The sequence below is a fragment of the Rattus norvegicus genome, chromosome 4, assembly GCF_036323735.1.
Source record: "Rattus norvegicus strain BN/NHsdMcwi chromosome 4, GRCr8, whole genome shotgun sequence".
Classification (NCBI taxonomy): Eukaryota; Metazoa; Chordata; class Mammalia; order Rodentia; family Muridae; genus Rattus; species Rattus norvegicus.
In genome coordinates this window covers 35,256,507-35,279,177 of record NC_086022.1, presented here as the reverse complement: position 1 = coordinate 35,279,177, position 22,671 = coordinate 35,256,507, and the positions used below count along the sequence as shown (strand labels likewise).

At 44.2% G+C, this 22,671-nt stretch overlaps 2 protein-coding genes and 1 pseudogene across 7 annotated transcripts in view; 1 reads left to right on the top strand and 2 right to left on the bottom strand.

Moving 5' to 3' along the window:
* Positions 1–22,671, top strand: part of Slc25a13 (solute carrier family 25 member 13) — a 182,683-nt gene that overhangs the window by 49,226 nt on the left and 110,786 nt on the right. For all 4 annotated transcript variants that reach the window (XR_005503443.2, XR_005503442.2, NM_001419627.1 and 1 more), the window contains exon 4: positions 16,214–16,329. Coding sequence is in view for 2 of the 4 variants with exons in the window: in NM_001419627.1 (NP_001406556.1) it covers positions 16,214–16,329 (116 nt within the window). In the remaining 2 variants the exon portion in view is untranslated. The remainder of the gene's footprint in view (positions 1–16,213; positions 16,330–22,671) is intronic.
* On the bottom strand, positions 1,832–10,134 carry Rpl31l14 (ribosomal protein L31 like 14). Of its 3 annotated transcripts, none has more exons than XM_039108602.2 (2): positions 10,061–10,134; positions 1,832–2,980 (listed from the first exon to the last, which is right to left on the bottom strand). In XM_039108602.2, exon 2 carries the CDS (start codon positions 2,918–2,920, stop codon positions 2,546–2,548), a length of 375 nt encoding a protein of 124 aa, XP_038964530.1. In that variant the 5' UTR covers positions 2,921–2,980; positions 10,061–10,134; the 3' UTR covers positions 1,832–2,545. The 3 variants fall into 3 exon arrangements, with proteins under 3 accessions (XP_038964530.1, XP_038964531.1, XP_063142892.1); XM_039108603.2 differs by lacking the exon at positions 10,061–10,134 and adding an exon at positions 3,509–4,052; XM_063286822.1 differs by lacking the exon at positions 10,061–10,134 and adding an exon at positions 9,448–9,569 and having other exon boundaries at positions 1,854–2,980.
* On the bottom strand, positions 8,950–13,364 carry LOC103692067 (protein LLP homolog pseudogene; annotated as a pseudogene).

Genomic DNA, 22,671 nt, shown 5'->3' with positions numbered 1-22,671 from the left:
AGAGATCTGTGAACAGGCACAAGGGCCGCACTGAGTACTGGATCCCGTATCCATGTAAAAAGCTGTATATGGTGCAATGTCTGTAATCCCAATGTTGGGAAGGCAGAGACAAGATTTCTGAGACGTGCTGGCCACCTAGTCTCCATGAATGTCAGTCTAAGCTCTAGGTTTAGAGAGAGACCCTGCCTCAAAAGTGTGAAGGATTGAGGACACCCAACATCCTCTGACTTTAACCCAGGTATGAGCACTTGTATACAGATGATACACTTGAAAATACACACACACACACACACACGTGCATACACACACACACACACACACACACACACACACACACACATGCACACACATAATGTAGCTTTCCATCTGGGGTGTGTCCATGTTCCAGTTCAAGTGCTCAGCTAAGAGACCACGATCTTCTTTGCTCTTAAGTGTTTGTTCCTTTCAAGCCCATGGTGATTGGATAATGCCTGCCATATTGGGAGCAAGTCCATCTAGGAAAATGCCAGCCTTATCATTAGATACACCTCAAAGCATTGTTTCCCCTGGGCTCCCCATATCCTAATTAAGCTGACATATAAAACAGTTGAGAGAATGGGATACAACATGCCATGTACTGAGTTACCCTTCAGAGTTTCTCCTGTGTGCCCCTGTTTGTGCACCAAATACTTCTTAGGGCTGCTTTGATGTTTCGTTTCTTTGTTATTGTAACACATGTGTGCATGCGTGTACATGTAACTTCTGATAACTCCTGCTGCAAGGCATGATGGATCTTTCTCACCAGAAAAGCATTGCATAGTGGAAGGAAGTAAGAGTGACTGACACAGCATTTGCCTTTTACTAGGTCTCTTAAGACATTTCACTAGGTCTCTTAAGACCTTAGGCAAATGGCCTACACTCGGAGCCTATTTTGTCACTGAGAAGATTGTGCTACATCCTGCTCTTTGGATGCTTGATGTTGTTACCCAGGGGAATGACGTCTGTGAGTGTTCTGTTAGCTTCCACCTTAGCTGACCCAGTGATCCCATTCCCTTCCTCCTTCTCCAGTTCCTGTTATGACTACGTCTTCTACGCCTCCCTGATTATCGGGTTCCTTCCCCATGATCCTTACAGCCTTTCTCCAATGTGAAGAACATCTTTTCCCATTACACCCTCTTCCCGCCAGCTTCCGCCTGGCTTCTCCTTCTGTAACCCTCAGCTACAGAGGTGTCTGTTCTGGTGCTTGCAGTTAATTTCCCTGCTGGTTCATTCTTCAGCTGCACGCCACAGGTTTCCCTCGCTGCTGGACTGAATTTGCCCTTTTTAAGTCAGCACCGCAGACTCCAACGATAATATTAGCCCGCAGGTTGGCCTGGGCGATCCATCACACCTTCTTGTAACACTTTGTAACACTTTGTTTCTTTGCTCTCCAAATCTTGCTCGCCGACTTTCCTTCAGTCTTGCAGCCTGTTCTATCTCAGACTCCTTTTCTGGTTTTTCTCCATCTCCCTAGTTCACTCATACTTTCTGGGCTTTTTCCTGTGTCACATCTTAAATACTCAATACCATGTTTGGATCTTCAGTCCACTTATCTCCACTGGACTATAGTTCTTTTGAGGCTCCTATCCTGTTCCCAGCACCCCTGCAAGGGACCTGACTTGGAAGCACGTTGAAGCTATTTAGTCCCGACTGTCCCTGTCACATCCCTGCTGATCTTCATCTGTGGTTTATATTTGCTCAGTTCCTGCCTTCTAGAGCAGTGAATGCAGCTATGTCTCCTCATGCCCATCATGGTTTGGGCTATTAATTTTTAGATTCATTTAAAGCAATAGATTTTCTTTTTTAACTCCAGAAGCAAACTAGCCAAGCCTCGAAAGAACCCGAGAGCTGGCTGAAAATGTAATCCAAGATTTCTGATCTGGCATTTGCACGATTCAGTATTTTATTTATTTATTTTTAAGACAGGAAGTGAAGAGTCACTAACTTCAGGAAGGGGAAAAAAGGGATAAAAAGGCCAAGGTTTCTCTTCTGTAGTCTTTTTATCTAGAGAAAGGGGCTTCAGACCGAGTAGCTTAATTTTCTTTCCAAAGGCAGGAGAAAGCACTGGCAGCCGCTTTTAGGGCTGCTCTTGCAGGCCTGCTCAGTGCTGTAGTCCTGGCCTGGGCGAAGGTGTGGTGGTGTCATGAGATTGTTAGAAACTGGGCTTGGAGACAGATGCTTAGGGAGTGAGGGGCTGGGCTGAGCACACAGGGCGGGTGGGCCAACAGTTCCTTCTGTTACCTGGTCTTTGGCCTTCATTGATTGAAAGAAAATGGAAACTTTAATAGACCCAAGTTTAAGACAGTCCTACTAAACCCTTGCAGTGATTTTAAATGAAATCTACATCTCAGGGTGACCCCTGTTATCACAGGAGAGTCTCAGAACATTTTGTTGAGATTCTTTGAATAATAAGCATAGCTTCCTATGGAAGAGTCACTTTTGTGGGTCCAGCTTTCTGCCAACTGTTTTTATTTTTATTTTTTATTTTTTTGGGTGCAGTTCTGTAACTCTGTTTGACATTCAGCAGTTAGTTCTCATCCACATTGACCGTCTGTAGATTTTTGAATGTGGTAACAGGCACGTAAGTTACCAGTGTGTAGAGCTTGTTTGGTGAATCCTCATGCTCATTACGCTTTCCGGACAAACGTACTCGGATGCGGTACGGAACATTCCTTATTCCTCTGTCCCAGACGGCTTTATTGAGCCTGGTGTCTATGTGCACATCTGGAGTCCCCATCTCCTTCATGGCAAATTTCTGAATTTCTTTGAGCGCCCGAGGAGCACGCTTCTTGAAGCCAACTCCATGGATGCGCTTGTGAATGTTGATGGTGTATTCTCGGGTCACCACCTTGTTGATGGCAGACCGGCCCTTCTTCTCGCCACCCTTCTTTGCAGGAGCCATTCTGCCGAGCCCAAGTTGGAAAGGAAGCTTTTTCTGCCAACTTTAAAGCAACACTTGTTCCTATAATGAAACGTTAATCCTTATGAGACCTAGGAATGGGCTGGAAGCGATGTTTTCTTTATTATGAACTTTAGATAAAAATTCTAGAAATAACTACTTAATCAGAATCTTATAAACATAAACCACCTTTTAATTTCACTTTTCTTTCCTGAATATTCTGTAGGTTGTTGGGCTACCCTTCCCAGCCATTACAGTTGATACACTTCAGCCTTGGCTTGCCTTAAAGCTATAGCTAGTCCTGTGTAACTATGTAGAGGGGGCGTGGCCACAGCTCCATCTTACTTGGTTGAATCTTATACTCCTTGACTGTGCTTTGGTCAGAGACGTATTTATCTTTGTAATCAGTTTGTTCCTTTTTCCGTCAATGAATCAACTAATTAACTTTACATCCCAATTTCAGCTTCCCCTTCTCTCTTCTCCTCCCAGTCTCTCCCTCTCACCTGTCCACCAATTTGTTTCTTATTAATTGCTCTGTAGGAACATCCATTCAAAGTAGATTATGGAAAGCAAAACAAACTATGTACTTACTGTCAAGTTTTTGTTTGTTTGTTTGTTTTTCTTCTGCCTCTGGATCAAATACGTGGCTCCTATTTTAATCACCTCATGCTTGGTACAGTTTTATTGGAGCAGCTGTGGCGGCAACATGTCACCCGAGGCAAAGGCTCTTCCTTCTGTGTGGCATTTCTTCCTTATTGGGGTGAGGTAACAGGTGCAGTCCCTCTGTTCCCCCCCAGCAGGAACTCCTTTATTGTGGCCGCTTTTTGGGTTCAGTGGTTTCCAAGTTTACTGGACAGCGTTGTGCGGCCTCCCACGCCTCTGCTTGCTTTCTAGGAGGTGAGAGGCTTTCTTCCTGTCTTTGAAGAGGTAAGAAAATACAAAGGAGTAGTGGCATCGCCCAGGGAGCCTCTTTCTATGTGTCCTTTAAAGCCAGCAGCGAACCTTCGGAAGCTCTTTACTAAAGATGCAGTGACAGAGGAAGAAAATCGTGGTTGTAGGTAGGCTGAGAGTCTGAGTTTACGTGCAATCGTGATGTCTCAAAAGCCACATCACTCTGTGATGTGGGAGGGGTAGGCCAACTGGGAAGAGGTGTATATGTAATTTGAGACAGTTCAGAGCAAGAAACACTGTTTGTGTAGACACAGATGCTTGTTCATGGTGCCAAAGGGTAACTTTTTTTTTGCATATTATGCAGGACGGCTACTTGTGTTAAGTTGGGCATTTTTCCTAGCACATTCCGCACAAACCAGTTATTCCTGTAATTGAAACTACCTGGTACTTCACAGAATTTTGAGTATTTAAAATCGTTTAACTATGTGAGATAACTGAGGTGATGGATACATAAATTAGTTTCATTATGTTAATGATTTCAGAATCGTATGCATGGGAAACTATGTGGTACACCTGTACTGCATGCAGTTTTTGGTAGTCGGTTATGCCTCAGTCCATCTAGAAGCGTGGTTTAAAGGATGCATAGCACAGCTCCTGCTATCTGCCTACTTCTATGCCTCTTGCTTTTTAAGCACCTTTTTTAAATTTCTTTTGTTGGTGAGGTGGGTGGGTGCACCACCTCCCTCATTCCTGTTAGAAAAGAACGTAACACTTTGATCAGAGACTTAGATAGTTTTTGCAACACTGAGTAAATTGAAGACACCTCATCTTTCTCTGTTTACGTGGGGTGTTGTGACCATGTTGATGAGAAGTATTGTCCCTGAAACTCAGCCTGAATTTTCGTTTGACCAGAAATTTGTGCAAATTCAATTTAAGATCAACACGTGGGTACTTTTTCACGTTCTTAAATATAGAAAAATCATAATCTATTTTAAACTTATTGTAACTGATGGATCACTTGTTTACAAGGGTAAAATGACTCTATGCAATCCTATATTGAAGTTCATGTTAATGTTTGCTACTTAATGACACCTAATGATATTCAATGAAGGGTTATGCTGAACTGGAGAGAAAATGTGTTACCCAGGCAACTGCCTCTGGCAGGCTAGAGACTCAGGCATATGGCTCTATAGTACACATTATTTCAGCATCTTTAAGCATAAAGAACCACACATGTAATTGACTGTGAAAAATTACTGCTCAGTTACTGTATTGTACGGTCACAATAGAAGTAAATGAATACGTCATTGTTGTTGGAACAAGTCTGTTGGGAATCACTCGTAGACTCTACTATTTAAGAAGCAAAAATACAATAAGAAGAAAATAGCTGGTTTAATTAACATGTAAAAATTGGGTTAATTTGAATTCAGCTGGCACAGCAGACATTAATGTGGGATTTGGGGTAGTATTCTGGCCCAAGATGGTGTACTTTAATTTCCTTTTGTCCACGCCAGGAATCACTTTATGTTTCTAAAATGATAGGGGCTTTTCCTGTCATTTACATTTTGCTCTGCCTGGGTTTATATTCCGTTCACACCAAGATGGATTTTGGTGTACTTTTATCCCAAACATAGGAATTATAATTGAGTGAATGAAAATGCTAAAATATTTGTAAGCAATTAAAAAAAATGCTTCTCATGGGAAATCAGTCTAACTTGATTTAATATGTTTAAACAATATTTCAGTTAATGCTAATTATTATACTTTTCCTTTTTTGCCCTGCCCTTATTTGTACTTTCTAAAGCAGAATGACTAAACAGGAATTCGCCATTAGCAGATGAAAAAACAAAACAAAACAAAACCCCAAAAAACAAACAATCAAACAAAACCTTCAGCCTGTTTGCCCTTATGACTTCGTGTGTTTGTTTAGGGACCTTTTAATTAGTTTTAGAGTATTTTTTAAAAATTATTATTTCTTGGGTTCAGAGATTCAGCAAAACCCACTGAGAATGGCAGTATCTTCCAACAAAAATCATTCTGCTCGATTTTGATTTTCATTAAATGCTGTTCGAGCCAGGGCACCACTGTCTTCTGCTGAAACTCTCCATGAAGAAAATCGCTCCTCGGCTGCACCTGACTTAGAGTGTCAGGATGCCTTAGGGGCTTTTCATCTCTAAACCCAGGGAGCTGCGGTTTGATGAGCCAAGAGTTTGCTGCGGGTGCACTCTGCATGTGGGTTGGTCTCCGTGCATTTAAAATGACTGATTACTCAGAGTTAATCTGGATAAAGTAACAAGCCACTTGGAACAGTGTACCAGTGGCCATGGAAGCTTGGTGAGTACCCCTGCCTTCCCACTTGAGTTTCTGGTTCCCTACTCTATTCTTTTTCCCTCGTGCCCAATAAAAGTCTCCCTCGTTTGTTCGCCCTTCACTGCCTGCCCACTCAGTTTTTGGAGGGAAGGCAAGACAAGAACCCCCAAGACTAGTGGCCCAACAACCTTAGTGGCCACTTAGAGCCGGCTGACACATGGCTCACCTGCTGGCTTTTCAGTGAGTGATTGCTTTTCTGTGGCTTAATCTTCCCATTATCCTTCATTTGCTATTTTAATAAAGCCGAAGCCTTCTCATCCAGCCTTAACTAAAGAAGAAGAAAAGAGGCAGGAGCCAGCCCTTTAAAAACCCTGCAGTTAGGGTAAATCAGTCTTCCAACAGGCGGTCCAGTTACCCTCCCCTCCTTCCTTAGTGTCTTCTTAAAGACAATATAGAAATTAACCTAGGGGATTCGGAGCGAGCTGTTTTTCTTTTTCTTCTCTGTTAAGTTCAGTATGTTTTTCCTTAAAAAGTCTTCGGATAATCTTAAAATATTAATAATGTGATATATACATATATATGTGACATAGTATACATATGTAAATGTTTGTGATATACATTTATCACTGCTCTCAGTATTTTTGTCAATGTATGTAATTGGAATAATGTGATATGTGATAAGGTACGTTTTCAGGTTTTTTCCAAAGCATCTTTAAGTTTTTACATGTTGCATATGAATATTTGCTTGCATGCATGTATGTGCGCCCTTTGCATGCCTGATGCCTGTGGGGGCCAGAGGAGGGTGCTGAGCCATCTCTCTGGCCCCAAATTTTCAGGATTTAGAAATGGCCTCTTCTACTATTGCATTTATTTATTTAGAACTGTGGAGACAGATTTTGTCTCTAGTTTAGAAGGCTTTTGGTGTTCTTACTTTAGGATGAAATTTGCCACAGTCAGACATTTTTTTATACCTCCAAGTTTGAAAGGTACAATGTCGGGGCTGTGGCTTAAACATGGAGACAGATTCACCCAGGATCACTGGGTGGTACTTAACCTAATAGGGAAAGAAAGCGAGGATGGGCTATACAAATTGTGTTGGTAGAAGACATGGTTTAGTGTTAACTGTCAGCAAAGGAGAACACGAGAGATGAGTCACATTGGTCTATGGCTTGGATACCAATCTCTGGCATGGAAGCGAATATTGAAGGTGCAGGAATACCATCCCCCTGGTCGACACTGTCAGACTGAGTAGCTTGAATGCTATTTGGAGTGACCTATAAGGCTGTGGGCACACAGATAGGCTTGGCCGTGTAGATGAGTCACTCACTGTGCTAAGCTCACAGTTATGAAAGCTTATATATCTACCTGCCTTTGCCAATATGGAGGCAGTGATGTATGCAGAGGTGGGATTTATAGACCAAATTCATGATAGCAACACAGTAAAATCACTAGTAAAAATCTTTAATAGCTTTTTAGAGCCAGGCGGTAGCCTGCCTGATTGAATGGTATGTGATCGGCCAGGTTTCATTGGAGCCAATGAATTTAAATAGGCCCTTGGCAAACACACCGTGAGGCTTGAACCAGAGTTCAGTTGAGCTGTGAGTCAATCACACTGGCCTCCAACTGGATAAGGCCAAGCCCCTGTTGGAGCCAAGGTGAACGTGGGAAGATTCCCTGAGGCTAGAGGACCCCATGTGGAAGAGGAAAGACAGGCAAGACAGACACACCTCTCATAGCCTAGGAGAGGAGGCCATTGAAGCTAAGGTAAAGTTAGTCTGCACCTCAGACTAGTCTCTACCTTATTCCCCGCTGTCTTAGAACGTAAAATCAAGTAGAGCACCATTTCTTTATATGAATGTGTTTTAAACGGTGACCATCAGTTAAAACCTGCGTATGAATTTGCATAATTACGCCTGACCATCAGCCAGCCTGTTAAATACGATGTTTGTGTGTGATCTGTTTTCATATCCTTGGTGACCTTAAGCCCTTTATCATTCTTCTGAGTGCCACTGTCCCTGCAGCCACAGGCTTCCAGGTGTCATCCAGGGGGACAGGGCCCTAACGGGACTTCTAGTCCAGGCTCCTCCAGACTGCCATTGCAAAGACATCCTGCACACGTGGTCATATGACTGTTATCAACTAGAACCGCGTGGTCTATGCGCCGTGCTGATGGCTCAAGGGATCCTTCTGACTCTGGCAAGACATTTCACTCTCCTGCATACACTTTGCAGGGATGCTGTTTGCATGTACCTGGGTATAAATGTCTTTGAATAGCTCTGCCACTCTTTCCTTTACTCACCACCTGTCAGCTAGTCTTGGGCTTTCTTAGGCCCCATGCACGGTTCCCATATCGCTTCGCTGACCATTCAGACAGAGCATCCACACCCCCACTGTGAATTGCTCGTTGATTCTCGGTCTCCACAGGCTAGCAGAAGCACAGGAGTTGGCCCCATCGCACCCATGAAGAGGAGTCTCCAGGCCTGGGGCTCCAGCACAGCTCGGACGCATCTGTCTCCTTTATTCTTTGCGTTTTGTCACCCGCTTCTGGAATGATCTTTGTGCTCATTGCTTTACCCCTCCTCTAAAGAGTGGTTCCATGACCCAGATTCTTTTAATTGTAGTCATATTTGCCTACAGACATACTTAGCCTAGAGTAGGAACACCATACCTGTCCAGAGTATTCTTTTTTCTTTTTTCTTTTTTATCATCAAAGATATTTTATTCAAGTTCCCAACACAAATGTGTTATTTTGGCTTTGAATTATAAAACTAAGTCCAAACTAAAACATGAAAACGAATAGCTTCTGGGTTTTTGTTTGTTTGCTTGTTTTTTTCAAGACAGGGTTTCTCTAGGGTTACTCTGTAGACCAGGCTGGCCCGAACTCAGAGATCTACCTGCCTCTGCCTGCTGAGCGCTGGGGTTAAAGGGGTGCACCAGCACGTCTGGCTCCCTTTCAGTCTTTAAGGGTCACCAGGCCAGGCCGTTCGCAGCCTTTGCTTTGCCTTTTCCCCACTTCTTTTCACTCTTGGCATTCAGTCTTTTTCTTTGCCTCTGATTCATCCATACTGGGTACTGGCCATGCTGGTCTAGAAGAGTCTTTCTGTTTCTCTTAATTTCAGTTTCCATTTCCATGTCACCCTTTTCATCATCCACAGCGACATCACACTGCATTTTCTCCTGGCAATGTTTGGGTACCACCACAGTGGCTATTTATTTAACGTCTTTCATTAGAGCATCGCTGTCAACTTTGGGGATACTTTTGAGTCTGTTAAGTTCCCTTGGCGCATTCTTTTTTCTCTTCTCAGCACGCATCTCCCTTTCCCACTTACCCTTGCAAGCTTTTAGCCATGCTTTGCCTGAGAGGCACGACCGCACACCACCAGTGGGAAACCAACCGGAAGCTCCGACACTTCCGGCTTCCGGAGTATTGTTTTCAAAGCATTGAAGGAACAGAGCTGAGAAAGCCGAAAAGAGCTATTAAAAGATGCTAACATTACAGAGCCCACAGCTCTTCCTTCTTCTTTTCCTCCTCTTCCTCCCCGCCCTCCTTCTTCCCAGAACCACATGGGTTCTGCACATGGGTGGTCTTGGAACTCTGTTTCTGGAGTTAGATTTTACTGTTTTACCTTTATCTCTGCCACTAATCCTGGACAATTGCCTGGCTTCTGTTGCAGCACACAGAAGGGGGTAATGAGCAAAGTTATTTTGGGGAAGCCCTCTTGTGGTTAGGAATTGGAGTAAAGTGTAATTGGATTTTGATATGGTGCGTTGTCTACACTCAAACTTCCTAAAGTGTGAGCAGATCGGAGCCTCCTGCGCCGCTGTGTAAATTCTCACCGCAGCACTGGCCCGGAGCTGGGAGAAGATGAAAGGACCACATGGGGTCTCATCCTCTGCAGGGTGAGAATGAGCCCAGCAGGGAGGAATCGGAGAGTTACCCACCTCGGATAATTGAAGTTCCTGCGATGCCCTCCAAGCTGGTTTCTTTTCTCAGTCTTGTCTTCCCCTTGCTCCCCGCCCCTCCACCTCCTCTGCCTTATCAGTGCTTGGACTTTTGCTGTTTGGTTTTGCATAAATTTTATTTGTTTTTTTTCTTGTTGCAAAATCCTGTATGGTCTATGTGTTATTGGGGGAAAAATAGAAAATATGAACGGGAAAAAAAAAGAAAAAAAACTATATTTTATAGAATTTACTGATAGATATGCACAGTTGACACTTTGATAGGCCTGGTTCAGATTTTGTTCAGAATTTGTGCTTATATATGTTTGTTTTAATATGTTTGTCCATTTTCAGCAAAAAGGAGTAACTTGGCTTTGTTATTTTGTTTTTAATTTTAGAGTATTTTTTGATTATTGCTATTTTTGCAGTATGTGTGTGTGAGCACGAGTGTGAGGGCACAAGATAACCTGTAAGAATCTCTCTTTTCACCACGTTGGTCTCAGGGCTAAAACTCACTTCTTCAGGCTTGGAGCAAGCACTGTTAACCTGTTGAACCCCTGTGGCTGGACTTTTTGAGTCTGGGGTCTTACCCTATAACTCAGGTTGTCCGGAGATTCCCCTCTGTGGTTCAGGCTGAGATCCTCTTGCCTTTGGTTCCTAATTGCTTGGATGGCAAGCAGGTACCAGCAGGCTCTGCTAGTGGAAGCAGTTACTACATCCTGTTTAAGTCATTTTTAACCTGGTGACATGGGTGTGTTCATAACATTTTTGGTGGATAGACTGTACTTTATATATAAATGTTCTTTTAGTAAGCCTAGCACATATCAAATGTTGAGGGTTTTCTATTATTATTATTATTATTATTATTATTATTATTATTATTATTATCATTATTGTTTTTCACTAATACCAGTGAGTATTGTGTGAGGATTCCTGGGAGTAAAAGCTTCTACCCATTCACTAACTTTAGTTTATTTACTTAATGATTGTGTGTGTGTGTGTGGATGTTTTTCGTGTGTGTGTGTGTGTGTGTGTGTGTGTGTGTGTGTGTGTGCACCATGTGGGGGGTCTGGTGCACAAGAGGTGGGAAAAGAGAATTGGGTTGCCTGGGACTGACATTATAGATGGTTGTGAGCTGCCCTGTGTATGCTGGGAATCATAGCCTTATATTTGACAAGAGTGACAAGTATTTTACCCCCCAAGCCAATCTTGTCTGGGTTTTTTTTTTTGTTTTTTTTTTTTGTTTTTTTTGTTTTTTTTTTTTTTTGTTTTTTTTTTTGGCAGAGCTGAGGATCGAACCCAGGGCCTTGCACTTGCTAGGCAAGCGCTCTACCACTGAGCTAAATCCCCAACCCTGCCAATCTTGTCTGATTCAATGCGTTTTTACCCCAGTTCCTCTTGGGCTCAGCGTCTTACAGTGGTGCGCAGTGTCTGGGCTTTTTGATCTGGACTTTAAGCAGCTGTAGAGTTACCCCTGTTGTAAGAACAGCAGTGGCTCTGAGGCTCTAGAAATTCCAAATGACATCCTAGAAAAATGTCCTGGTTATTTAGACACCTGTCATCCTGTAACCCGTGAGCCATGTCATAAGATGTGACGTCTGTGTTTCCTTCCACATTCATTGCCAGGATCCTAGTGTTTACCTGTGAGTGAGTGCAGACATAGAACACCTCTCCCTACATTCTTGTCGTGGAGTTAATCAGAGTTGTATGATTTTATTAAAGGGCATCTGATATACTGAAAGAAGGTTTGGCAATTGGGGGTGGTGGGAAAGGAAGCCAGTGAGCTCACCAGCCAGGTCTGAACTTGATGGAGCTTGTGTTCTTCCTTGTAACTTACGTTAATACCCATTAAACCTGTAAAGTAAGGTTGAAGCCGTGTTTATATGAAAATATAGATGTTTGTGGAAACCATGCTGTAAGTGAATGTAGTACTGTGTAATTATTCCCTTGGCCTTCTAGTCAGATTATCGTGAAAATCCAGAATAATCTTGATGAACAATAGTACATTATGATTTCATGGTTCCTCTGTATACCTCCTACATAGAGGTATAATGCTTGTATCTAATAGGATTACCAAATTACATACCTTTTTGGTATCAGTAGCATGCCTAAAATACCAGTCTTTACTGGCCAGTTGTGGTTTTGAAGTGACAGTAAGATGGCGAGTAGAACTTGTTACACCCATATAGAATCTCCGGGCTTTTTAACCAACCTGAGGCAGACAAGGTGCTCTTTTTATTGAATTTTAAGCCTAATTCAGCCAGTCCGCAGAACAAGAGCTTCTTTCTATGCCCCACACGGTGTAGCTCTCTTGGCGAGCTTGTTGTCTTTGCAGGTTGATTTAACACTGTGCTCGTTTGCTGTCTCAGAATGCTAACCCCCTCTTCCTGCTGCCCACTGGACTTCTCCTGGTGAACAGATATGGCAGATGTAGGGCTTTGGTAGCTGCCCAGAAAGTGGAGGGGCCAAGGAGTGATGGTGAGGAGGAAGCAGACACAAAGTTACTCCACTCCCTGTAGTCCTTTGGGAGGAGTGGGCCAATTTTTGAGTTCCTCAGAGGTATCCTCTATTAGAACATTCTAAGGAAGATGACCAGAGCTGCTTTTCACAGTTTCAGCCCAGCCTCCAGTAATTCTTCTTTAACCCCTTCCCACCCAGGTCTTTGTTTCCAATCTTTGCTCCTATATTAAGTGTTCTCAGGCGCTGTAACCAAGGACTAAAAGCAGGATGTCTTAAACGTTTTCCAAGTTTATTTTTGCATGCTCTGGATGGTGGAAAGCGTAAAGGTTGCTGGTGAGGCTGTTCTTTGCTGGAGGATATGAGAAACAATATTCTGTGCCTTTCTCCCAGCTCTTGGAAGATGGGGGTGGTGTGCCCACAATCTCAGGTGCTCCTTGACTTAGTATTGACCCATAACCATGATCTCTCCCTCCCCCTTCACACAGTGTTCCCCATCGGCATGTGTGTTCCAAGTTTCTAATCATTGGGTCAGCTCATCATCTTACCCCAGTAACTCCTCATCCCAGCTAACCATAGTGGCAAGAGCCCTTATCTAGGTAAGCCCCATACATTAGGCTCCGAGGATTCATTCCATACCCCCAGCATCTGAACTGGCTGCATTCAGGTGATTCCATCAGGGAACTGCACCCTCTTCTCTTCCAAAGCTCCCATGATCATTGTCCTTTGGTAGTGTTTCCGTCACCTCACTAAGTCTATAGGGAGGCATGGCAGCCTCCTGATCTCCATCCTTCTGCTTATCCTCTGAAGTCGCCTCCTGACCAGCATGGTCACCATGGCCCCACCTCATGTCTTAGTCAGTTCTGTCCTCTATTCTTACTCCTGCAAGTCCCCATCTGGCTCCGACCTACTCTAGATATTAGTCAAGCCTATGGCTGCTTCTGTCCTTTAAATTCACTTTCCTCATTGATCCTTCTTAAGCAGAGTCTTCACTTTGACTTTAATCTAAAAACATGTATATATACACCTTGACTTTAATCGGAAAACATGCAGTGATTTCTCTCTGTCATGACCCACGGAGGTCCATGTCCTGACTTGGGTGTCTGGCACAACAACTCAAATCGGTGTCTGGCTCTTCCTCATGTCCTCTTCATGCACAGTTTGATGTTCTGTTTCTAACCGCTACCCCCCGCCCCCCCATGTGTGATGTCCTCTTGCCATCCTCTCCAGCTCTCTTCAGATGGACAGCTAGTCTACCTCCTCCTTAGTACAAAATGCCAGAGGCCAATAATTTCATTCCTTTTCTTCAAAGGCAGGAGTTTGAGACAAGTGATCTCTAAAACCTAGCTGTTTTTAAAATGTATGTTTTAAATACCATGCCTTTGTGAAGACCTTCCGCGTTCTTCACCCTTTCATTGTTCTCCTTGTGTGTTAGTTTGCTTGCTTTTTAATGCACAACTCCTGCACTCCCTGGGTTTTGTTTGTATGCCAAGACTATCTCCTGACTTTGGCCGAGAAAGTCTGAGTCCTACCTGCTCCCCTCCCACCCCGCACCTTGTTCTGGCCTGTCCTAGTGAGACCTATTCTGGGCAGGCATTCCCTTGAGATGCTTGTTATTCCTGAATGTCCCAACCATTCCAAAAGATGTGTTCTGGGGAGATGCTGAATGGGACACACTCCAAGTTTCCTGTCTTTGTAGCCTTGTGGTGGTGGCCAGGTGACATTCAGGAAGCAGCGGAGTTAACTTTGAAGCACTGTAGACAAATGTTTTTTTTCTCTATAGAAGTTTCAGAGGAATTAAGTGTTCTGTGAAACTTGGAGAGACTCCTGTTTTCTTTTCCTATAACCTCTAGAGACTTGGACTTTGGCAGTGGATCATTGAAATATTTGGACCTTTATGGAACAACATAAACCTTTGTTCCTAGGAAGTCTGTTGTGGCTCCCTTTCCTCTGTGCCAGTTCTAGCATCTGGCCTGTCAGGCTTTCCCCAAGCATGGAATTGATCATGTGACATTCCTCGCCATGCTTGCCCTCTCCATCTTTAAACAGAAGGACACTGTGGCCCTTTAAGGCCCTGCAAGGCCACCTCTGGCCCTCTAGCACACTATTCTCTTTCATGTGCTGTTGTTGTAAAAATACAAAAAAATTAAGAAAAAAAAAGTATCACTGTCTTTTACCTCGCTTAGGTCTGGCACCACAGTGCCCCAAGGTATCTACTAGATATCTTGGCAGAAACACATCCCAACTCCGCGGCGGCCCAGCTCACACACTTTCCTACACTCAAACCATCACATAAAAGAACACGCAACACAATAATCTTTGACCCAAATGGTAAGATATAATTGCCCACCTGAACATACAAAGCCCAATACACATCCACCCCTTAAAAACATTTATAACAACCTGTAAATACACAGAGCGGGATCTTAAAGTCACCTGCCATGGCTACTCTCCCTCTCCCTCCTGTGTCTTCCTCCTTTTTCTTCCAGTCTCCTCCTCTTCCTTCAAACTTCTCTCCTGCCCATCCTTCCTTCTCCTCCAATGACAGGCCTCCTTCTATCCTGTACCTGCCCCTCACCTGTACTTTACAAATTCAATGGGGAGAAGGTCCTGGTGAAGTCACCTGATTCCTGAGTACAGACCAGGCAGCTGTCCTTGGGGCAGTGGAATTAGCATCAAAATACAGATAACTCCAGGGCAAACCACAACAATGTGCTTCATCTTGGGGGTATAAATCAATTACAGTTTCCATGTTCTTGTGCACACCCTAGCTCTGTTGACTACCACTTTGTGCCTCAGGTCCCTTCATCTCCGTGCACTGCTGAATTCTCCTTCTTTCTTAAGGTCCAGTTTTCATTCCACTTCAGTCACAAAGCTTTTTATACAAAAACGTGTGTGTGTGTGTGTGTGTGTGTGTGTGTGTGTGTGTGTGTGTGTGTGCGCTCTCTCACACACGCACGCATGTGGGTGAGAGGCCAGAAGAGGCCATTGGATCCTTTAGACATAGAGGCTATCCAAGAGCCATCTGCCATGGGTGCTGGGAACTGAACTTCAGATCTCTTCACTGCTGAGATTTTGCAGTCCCCTCCCTCTTTTTACTTTCTACCGGAAGTCCACTCCCATGTATTTGTTCCTGCATTTATCTAAATAAAATTTATCTAAATCTAAATTTGTCTTTCCTGTATACTGTCCCCAGGGTAGTGCCATCTGCTCTACTGGAAGCAAAAGTTCCCCGAGTCCCATTACCTGTCTGACCTAGCCGAAGCGCCCTGCATAGCATCCCTACCTCACGCGTGTCAGGGACCAGTGGGTACTTATGAATTCCTTGTATGTGGTGTCTAAGGCTGTTTATAAGGAACTCGACTGCTTCTTGCTTTCCCCATCACTTTATAAAGTATCCAAACTTTAGTCACAGACCCCAACACTGTACCAAGGGGATAGAGGCCTGAGACACGGATCACAGTCGGGTCAGGAATCCCAGGGCAGTCATCATTGGCCCTTGTGCTCCCAACTCACCTTCCCTGGGTTTCTGAGGGAGATTGCCTCACACTGGATGCCTGAACAAGTGCCACATACTATGGGAATTTGGATTTCACGGTTCCACAGTGGCATCTGACTTCATGACTTTACTGTATAATTGTATAGTTTTATTTTCTTACAGGGGACTGACTTTGTGTATTTGCTTATTTTATATTGCAGGTTAATATCCTTCCAAGAATTTGTAGCGTTCGAATCTGTCCTGTGTGCTCCGGATGCCTTGTTTATGGTGGCCTTCCAGCTGTTTGACAAAGCTGGCAAAGGAGAGGTTACTTTTGGTAAGGAAGGAGGTGGGGGAGCATTTCTGTTTTAGGGATGAAAGGCAGCCACCTTCCCCCAACCCACCTTCTTGAAAATAGACTTTTCCCCCTTCACATAATATATTCTGATTATAGTTTCCCTTTTACTCCTCCCAGGTCCCCCCACCTCCCTTCACATCCAGACACGCTCTCTTTTCTAGAACCACTAGAAAAGAAACAAGCTTCTAAGAGATAATAATAAAAGATAATATAATACGATAAAACAAAAACTTGCACCTCAAGTTGGACAACACAAATAGAAGAACCCAAGAGAAGTCACAAGAGATAGAGACCCACTCATTCACACACTTGGGAGTCCCATCAAAACACGATACTAGCATTGATATGTACCCAAAGGACCTGTTCCAGTCCTGTGTGGGTCCGAGCGCATGCGGCCTCAGTCTCTGATCTGATGTGAGCCCTGCTCATGTTCTTTCAGACGACCTTGTTTTTGTGGTATCCTCCATGCCCTTTGGCTCTTATACTTTCGGTCTTCTCTTCCTCAGTGTTCCCTGAGCCCTGAGGGGAGGGCTTTGACAGAGAGCCTTTAGAGCTCTCTCATTCTCTGCATAATGTCTGGCTGTGGGTGTCTGTATTTGTTCCTGTCTGTTGCAGGAAGAAGCTTCTGATGATGGTTGAGCAAGGCGCTGACCTATGGGTAAAACACCATGTCAGTAGGGGTCAACGGTCATTTTGTCATTTCACTGATTGGTTGTTTTTTTGAACAGTGGTTTGGTTTTACCCTAAGTCACTGGGCTGTGTAGTCTTAGGTTTTTAGTCTCCCAAGCAGTGTTGGGTATGGGTCCCACATGGTGGGATGGACCATAAGTCAAAGTAGGTATTACTTGATTACTCCTGCAAGCTTTGTGCCAACATTGCCCTAGCATATCGTGTAGGCAGGGCACCATTGTAGATCAAAGGGTTTGCGTGTGAGCTGGCCCACACATTCTTTTAAGAACTTGGCATGTTCCTTTAAAGTGTGCCACATTGGGGGCTATGTCTCACGTGTCTTCTCTTTGCAGAGGACGGACTCTGCTCTGATTTAGCTTCAATACTCTGCTTTAGTTAGGGGGACTCCTTGGACAGTCACAGAGGGTGACCACTAGAAAGGACTTGTGTCCCCTTTCCTCTCTTTGAGCCATGCTTTGCACTGCCTGGGGCAATAGTGATTATAAGCCACCCACCACCAGAGGTTCCCACCCTCCCAGTTCTTCTTGTGGTCACCCTGTCTTCATGGAACAGTTTGCTGGTTTTGGATGCATGGTTCCGGGTACCATGAGCTTTGAACTGCTTCCCCCCAGCTGTTGTGCACATGGTGCTTGCCCAGTGGCAGCCTTTCTTAATATTAAAAGGCAGGTGCATATTCATCAAAGTTTGCTGCAAAGCTACAGAAAACCCTGAGATCTAAGTGTAGAAGAGGAAGACCTGGAGGTGCTGAGAAAGCTCTTTTAAAAAGAGTTTTTTAATGAAGTTCTGGAAAGTTCTATGATTGCTTCGGATGTGGCTTCCTGCAAACAGGCTGTACCCTGGCCTAGAAAGAAGCCTGGAGCCCTTTGAGCATATACGTTGTACTTAAAGGGAAATGGCCAACGTGTATGTGTGTGTGTGTGTGTGTGTGTGTGTGTGTGTGTGTGTGTGTGTTGCTGTGACCACTTAGCCAACAAAAGGCAACTGAAGGGAGAAAGGACTTATTTTGCCTACAGTTTGAGATATTAGTTCTTCTGGGGAAGGATTGAGAGGGGAGCACAATTCAGAAACATGAAGCAGATCGTCCTATTGTGCAAAGAACTGCACGTTGACACTCCGCTAATTTTCTTCTTTTTATTCAGTCTGAAACTTCAGACACTGAGACAGTGCCACCCACATTCAAGGCAGGTCACCCCCTTTTGGGTTAAACCTTTCTGGAAACACCCTTGTGATACTTTCTGAAGTGTGTCTGCATGGTGGTTCTAAAGGTAGTCAAGCTGTTAGGAAAGATTAACCTTCACGGTGCCCACTTTAAAATGTCTGGATTCTGTTTCTAATTCGGTTAGACATCTTGTGGTGTTTTGGTGTGTTGTGGGACTAGGGACAAATACAGATGATATGACACAGCACAACCAAACACACTTAGCCACCATCAGCTGTGCTCTATTTGTCCCCATGCCCAGTTGTCTCCATTGTCTTATCATAAGAGGAGATAAGAATGCCACTGGTAAGCTAGGTTAATTGATTTATTGTATTGGCTTTTTGCCCTATTTGTTTCTGCCTGTCATAACAGAGTCATCACCCAGTTCCCCCAGCAGTCCTGCAAACACAGCTTCCAGTAGAACATCACTGGAGTGTCTCTGTGAGAATCCTCAAGTAGTGGGTGAGCATCAGGGTGTCATGGCGGCCAGTGGAAGCTCGTCTCAGGACACTGTTAACACATGGGTTCCATGGAGTGTGGTGCCTTTCCTACTTGCTTTGCTCCACACTACACGTCTGAGTAGAAATGAGAGGAGGCTGGGCTAGGGTGAAGAGACTCAAGGAATGGGTTCCTTGATACATGCATGATACTCTTTTCTTCATAGGGACAAAGTAGCAAGGGATATTGGCAGCAAGAGCTGGGCTAGGGACCCTTGTTGGAGAGGCTCCTGGTGTTACTTCTACTGTTGCTGCGACCACATAATTGACTGAAAGAGAGTTAAGGGAGGAGAAAGTTACTCAGGTTTATAGTTCTGGGGGTATAGTTTAAAGCAGGGAGCAGGGCAGGGAAGTGTGGCAGGATGTAACCTGGCTAGATAAACTGTGACCATAGTCAAGAGGTAGAAAGTTGACCGGAAGTGAGGTTGGGCCATTAACTCCAAGGCTTACTCTGAGTGACTTACTTCCGCCAGTGAGATTCTACTTCTTGCAAATTCTACAAACTTCCAGAACACCACCAACAACTGGAGTCAAATGTTAAAATATATAAGCCTGTGGGAGACAGACATTTCAACAGACCCAGATTTTCAGCAGTGTAGGGCAAGGGGTTAGGGCAGGAGAAGCAAGAGCAGCAGACAGGCATCAGCTGTCTAGAAAGGACAGTGGTGCAAGCATCGGCTCCCTCAGTTCTTTTCAAGCTGTTTACGGATGGGAGAAGGATTTTAGCTTTGTTTTGGATTTGGTGTGTGTGTGTGTGTGTGTGTGTGTGTGTGTGTGTGTGTGTGTGTGTGTGTGTGTGTTCTTTTTGTTTATGTGTTTGTAGTTTGAGACAGGGGTTTTTCTAATCCAGATGCCTGTGCCTCCCAGGTTTTGGAACTAAAGGCATGTGCCACCACCGCCCGGCTGATTTCAGCTTTCTGAATTTATTTGCTCATCTATGAAATGGAGCCAGTGCCTCCCTTCTCAGACCACACGAACATATCACTACATTTCAAGGCAGTATCTGAAAAGCTAAGGTCATTATAAAAATGGTAATACTACAGTCATGCTCAGAGAGGAACCTCCTCTATCTTAATTACTACCTGCTGCTATCTTATTTACTTTTCTATTTCTGTGATAAGACCCCATGATCAAGGCACCATATGGAAGAGTTTCATTTAGGGCATATGGTTTCAGAGGTTAGAGTCTGTGATGTCATCACAAGGACATGGTGGGAGGGACAACTGAGAACTCCCCAAGGAGGTGGTGGTGGTCAGGAGTGGAGGCAGAGACAGACAGACAGATATATGGATAATGGATCTAATATTTTGAAAGCTCAAAACCAGTTACACACCTTATCTAATAAGGCCACTCCTCGCAATCTGACCCAGACAATTCTAGCAACTGGAGTTCAAGAATTCAACTACATGAGCCTATGGCAACATTTCTCATCCAAACATGATGCCTGATCCCTATTTTTTCTTATCCTTTGGAAAGTCCTCTGAGCCAATAGTGTTAGCTGTGGCCTATCAGCCATGTGCAGAGCGCTGTCAGTCTCTCAGGCCATATGGGATTGACAGTCCCAACCCGGGTGCTCACATTCTACATCCCATTCAGTTACACCATCAGTTGCCCATGACTGGTGCAGGGCACACAGCCCCTCTGTGTGTAATGTATTTCCTGTATCCTCAGTTGAATAATTACAGTAAGATGTTGTGTGTATGTCCCGAGCACATTTATGATAAACCCATTTGGAGCTCACCCTACAGGTCTCATTAAAATATTGCTTGGGTCTGATAATTAAGCCCCAGATAATTCTAGCTAAAGAAATGCACAGTATTAAGGTATCCAAATGACTATTGAACTGCAGATTAATATACAAGTCTGTCCATTGACCTCCCAGATTGGCTCTGTCTACCGTGGTGATCATAAACGGGGCTTGTTTTCAGACTGTGCTGTGGTCACTTGGAGCTTTTCCTTGAACACAGGGAAGGCTCGAGAGTGCTCTAATTCCCCTACCCCTTACCCCAGCCTTGCATTTTATACAGGGTGAGAGCAGGTGTGCTTCTTATCTGTGTGTGGAATCAAAGAAGGTCAGGGGAGTTCGGGGTGGTCCAGTGTTTGTCACAAGTGGCTGTGCACCTGCCTTCACTAATGTGGTCCCTGACACTCACCAAATTGGGGGCCTCGTTTACATTTCTCATGGTTTCTTCTCTAAAGGCATCTGCTGTGTTTATTACAATGAAAACATCCCGGTTAGGCCAACTTTCTTTCTTTAATATCCAGTTCATTATCCTCTGTTTCTCTCTCTCTCTCTCTCTCTCTCTCTCTCTCTCTCTCTCTCTCTCTCTCTCTCTCTGAATCACTTTCTGAAGCTCTCTCTGAATCACTGTCTCTGAATCTCTCTTTCTCTCTCTCTCTCTGAATCACTGTCTCTGAATCTCTCTTTCTCTCTCTCTCTGAATCACTTTCTCTGAATCTCTCTTTCTCTCTCTCTCTCTGAATCACCTCTCTCTCTCTCTCTCTCTCTCTCACACACACACACACACACACACACCAACTAATAAAATGGATCATGTTCTGTTTGGCAATTACAGTGTTCTGTTTGGAGACTGTAGACGGGGAAGCCATATCCTTGACTGAGAGAAAGTCTCTCTTTATGGGAGGTTAATCCAATATGATGAAGCAAGCTAGAATACATGAACCTGGAAGACATTATACTAAGTAAGAAGCAGCTAGCCATCAAAAGATATTGGGAGTATAATTCCATTTGCACAAAATTCCCAGGATAGTCAGGGTTATACAGCAAAGGAGGTCGAGATGATTGGCAGGGGCTAGGAGAAGACAGCAATGTGGGCTTAGTGTCTAATGTTCATCGTGATAATATACACCACAGCCAAAATATGAACTGACCCCAGTAACTAGTAGCTCAGGATTCACAAAACGAGAAGTATTTATGCAATAGAGGATTAATTTGGTTTAAAGAGAAACCTTGTCATTTGGAAGGTAACAAACCATGAGGACTAACCAAGCAAGAAAGACTAGTCTCGGGCGGACAATTCCTGCAAAGTTAAAGTCATAGGACTGAAGAGTGTAGCTACTGGAGACTGGGGAAGATACAGAATTCCAACTCAAAGGGCATAAAATTTTTTATTAGGCATGGTAAGTAAGTTGCAGGGATCTGGTGTATGTTCTGCAGATTTCATAAGCTCCCCTAATAGCATTACCGCTTGGGGACTAAGTGTTCAAATATGTGATCCTATGGTAGACATCTTTTTTTTTCAAACCACCACAGTGGCCCTATTCCAATCACAACCATTTGGAAAGATTCAAAGAAATGGGTTAAACGGACTTGGGATGATGGAGAAGTTCCTGGGAAGAAAGAGTGGCCGTGCTAGGAAAGATGCTAAGGACGGGTGTGTGTGCATATTTAAGGTGCATCAAGGAGGACCCATGGGAACTAAGTGGGGTGGGAGGGGGCCCAGGAGAACTCAGAATTAGCAGCTCTTGTCAGCAGCACTGCAAGGAAGGGTAGGCATGGATTCTGCTGGTGAATGGGGTGGGGGACCGTTGGAGGATTTCCTAGAGGAAGATGGCTTAGCTAGTAACCACCAGTCAGAATGGGGATCATTCTGACTTTCGTTTTGATAGTGGAGTAACTTGGGTAGGAAAAGAGATCTTGTGTTGGCCGGACAGAGCGCTAGAGATAGTGGTGGGGAACAGGGCGACTGATTAGATTCTGGGTCTCTTACACACGCATAATGCCAGTGCCACAGGAGACCCTGGGGAATCATTGCTCTCCTTCTACTATATGATTCCCAGAGATAGATCTCACATTGTCAGGTGCCTTTCCTGCTGAACCATCATGGTGGCCCAGGTCTTGGGTACATTTATGGGGCTTTTTGATAGGTTGGGTGTGATGCGTTTGTAAGAGGAAGTGAACAAGAAGACAGCTGA